Source organism: Helianthus annuus, chromosome 8 (assembly GCF_002127325.2).
Source record: "Helianthus annuus cultivar XRQ/B chromosome 8, HanXRQr2.0-SUNRISE, whole genome shotgun sequence".
Classification (NCBI taxonomy): domain Eukaryota; kingdom Viridiplantae; phylum Streptophyta; class Magnoliopsida; order Asterales; family Asteraceae; genus Helianthus; species Helianthus annuus.
In genome coordinates, this window is record NC_035440.2 from 145,474,915 (window position 1) to 145,476,903 (window position 1,989).

Below are 1,989 nucleotides of genomic sequence, written 5' to 3' on the forward strand. Positions count from 1 at the left end.
CCCTCTTCATCGTCATCCTCCTCATCATCTTCCTCATCGTCATCAGTAGCAAGATCTTCCAGTGTTACAGGTTCTTCAAAAATTGCTGATACGGAAGATATAGGAACTGGATTTTCAATTACTAAGGATGGAACAATTGCCACACTTCTTTCAGCACCCTTTCCCTTATCTTTCATCTGTTCATCAATCTCAGGTTGGCGTTTAGCCCTAAGCTCTTCAACTTGTATTTCTTCGAATCTTTGCTCAATTGACGTTCCAAGCATATTCTCAACAACTTTGTTCAACATGTAGAACTCGTGCTCTTTTAATGCTTTTGTAGCCTCAAGCTCTTTGTTTTTCATCTCGAAATACTTGTTCTGCTCATCTCTGCGAGCCTTTTCTTCTTCCAACTCAGCCACTCGCACTTTCAGGAAATCAATCTCAGTCTGATCTGTATCAATCTTCTTTAACAATGCCTTGTTGTCAGACTCTAATTTCTTCACGCGCATTTCGAGAATCTTTTCACATTCAGCAACTTTCTTGCTTTCTGCTGCAACTACTTTGTTTTCATTCAACACGTCATCCATCTTCTTTTCTAACTTCATTACCTGTTCATCATTTGCAAAACCAAAATCTCCAATATCTTCAAGATTATCCGAAGGAATATGAAGACCTTTGTGGCTAGAAGAACCAGGAGTTAGTTGAATTTGAGTGAGTGGTGGTGTTTGAAATATTTCTTGAGATGTGAATAAGGTTTGTTGTTGTGGTGGTTAGAGATGTAGTGGTGAAAGATGTAATGGTGAAGGTTGTCTCGGTGGTATAGGTTGTTTTGGTGGTGAAGGTTGTCGTGGAGGTGATTGATGTGGTGGTGATTGTATTGTTGATTGATGTGGTGTAGGTTCAGGTGGTGGTGTTGGTGGTTTACTTGGTTCTTTGGCCGTTTTCTTCTTCAAAACAATCTTCGGCTTTGTAATCTTTGTAGTAACTTTCTTTATCTTTGGAGATACAATTCTTTTTCTTGCTCCTGCTTTCTTTTTACCACTCAAAGGAGATTGAGATTCAGAAACGTGCTCAGGAGATGGGACATAAGCAGCAGCATCTTTCTCCTGTCTCTTCCTCTTCTTTAATTGTTTCTCTTTCTCTGTAGCTTCTTGAATTCTTCTTAGACGTTCAGTCTCATCTATATCTTCATCAGAAGAACTCGAAGAACTTGTTGTACTTTTATTAACATCATCACCTTCGACATCATCAATGACCTTCTCTTTCTCAGCTTCCACATTAGCTGCTTGCTCAGACACTAAATCATCAACATTTAACATCACTTGATCAATATCAGCATACGGATCTTCTTCCGTAGTAACAACTGGCTCTTCAACCTCCGGCTCATCAATCAATAACGTCTTCGCTGCTTTCTTTTGTTTCTTCTTTGGCTGTGATGAAGATCCCTCACCCTCCTGTGATTTAGGGGTAACCTTTTTGCCTCTTTAACTTGTCCAAGGTCAAATTTTATCATATCTGCATGATGTTTCAATTCCTGATACTTAGTGTCTTTCTCAAGACACTTCATACACGGTTGTAAACACTGTTGGCATGGTGTTTCAGGGATTGAAACGACTTTCTCTACACCCTGTTCATCCCAAATAATTGTCACATCTTGTTTACCGACATTTTTCAACTCAGACTCAGACACTTTAACCTCCTGAACTCCAGATTTCTGATCAGACTCCTGTTTGCCTGACACAGTACTGACAGACTCTGACTTCTCGAGTTCTGTGTCTACCTCTTTTAGCTTTCCCATGAGAGCTTTGTCAGCGATATCTTTCAATGTCTCTTCAGTCAACTCTTTAGTCACTCTATCATTTCCTCGACAACTTCTTTCTTTTCTTCGTATCTTGGATACGATCCAGTCGTCGGTTCTTTGAAATAACCTGCAAAAGATTCAAACACTTTAGGAGGCATTATCGATTTCATAGAACTTGCCAATACCTCCTGTTCTGACTGGTAGTAGTA

The 1,989-nt window shown here is 39.7% G+C and overlaps 1 protein-coding gene across 1 annotated transcript; it reads right to left on the reverse strand.

The window, feature by feature from the left end:
- Nucleotides 1-749: 749 nt before the first annotated feature.
- On the reverse strand, nucleotides 750-1,777 carry LOC110893427 (serine/arginine repetitive matrix protein 1-like). Its single transcript, XM_022140538.1, has 2 exons — nucleotides 1,549-1,777; nucleotides 750-1,459 (listed from the first exon to the last, which is right to left on the reverse strand). Exons 1-2 carry the CDS (start codon nucleotides 1,775-1,777, stop codon nucleotides 750-752), a joined length of 939 nt encoding a protein of 312 aa, XP_021996230.1.
- Nucleotides 1,778-1,989: the final 212 nt, after the last annotated feature.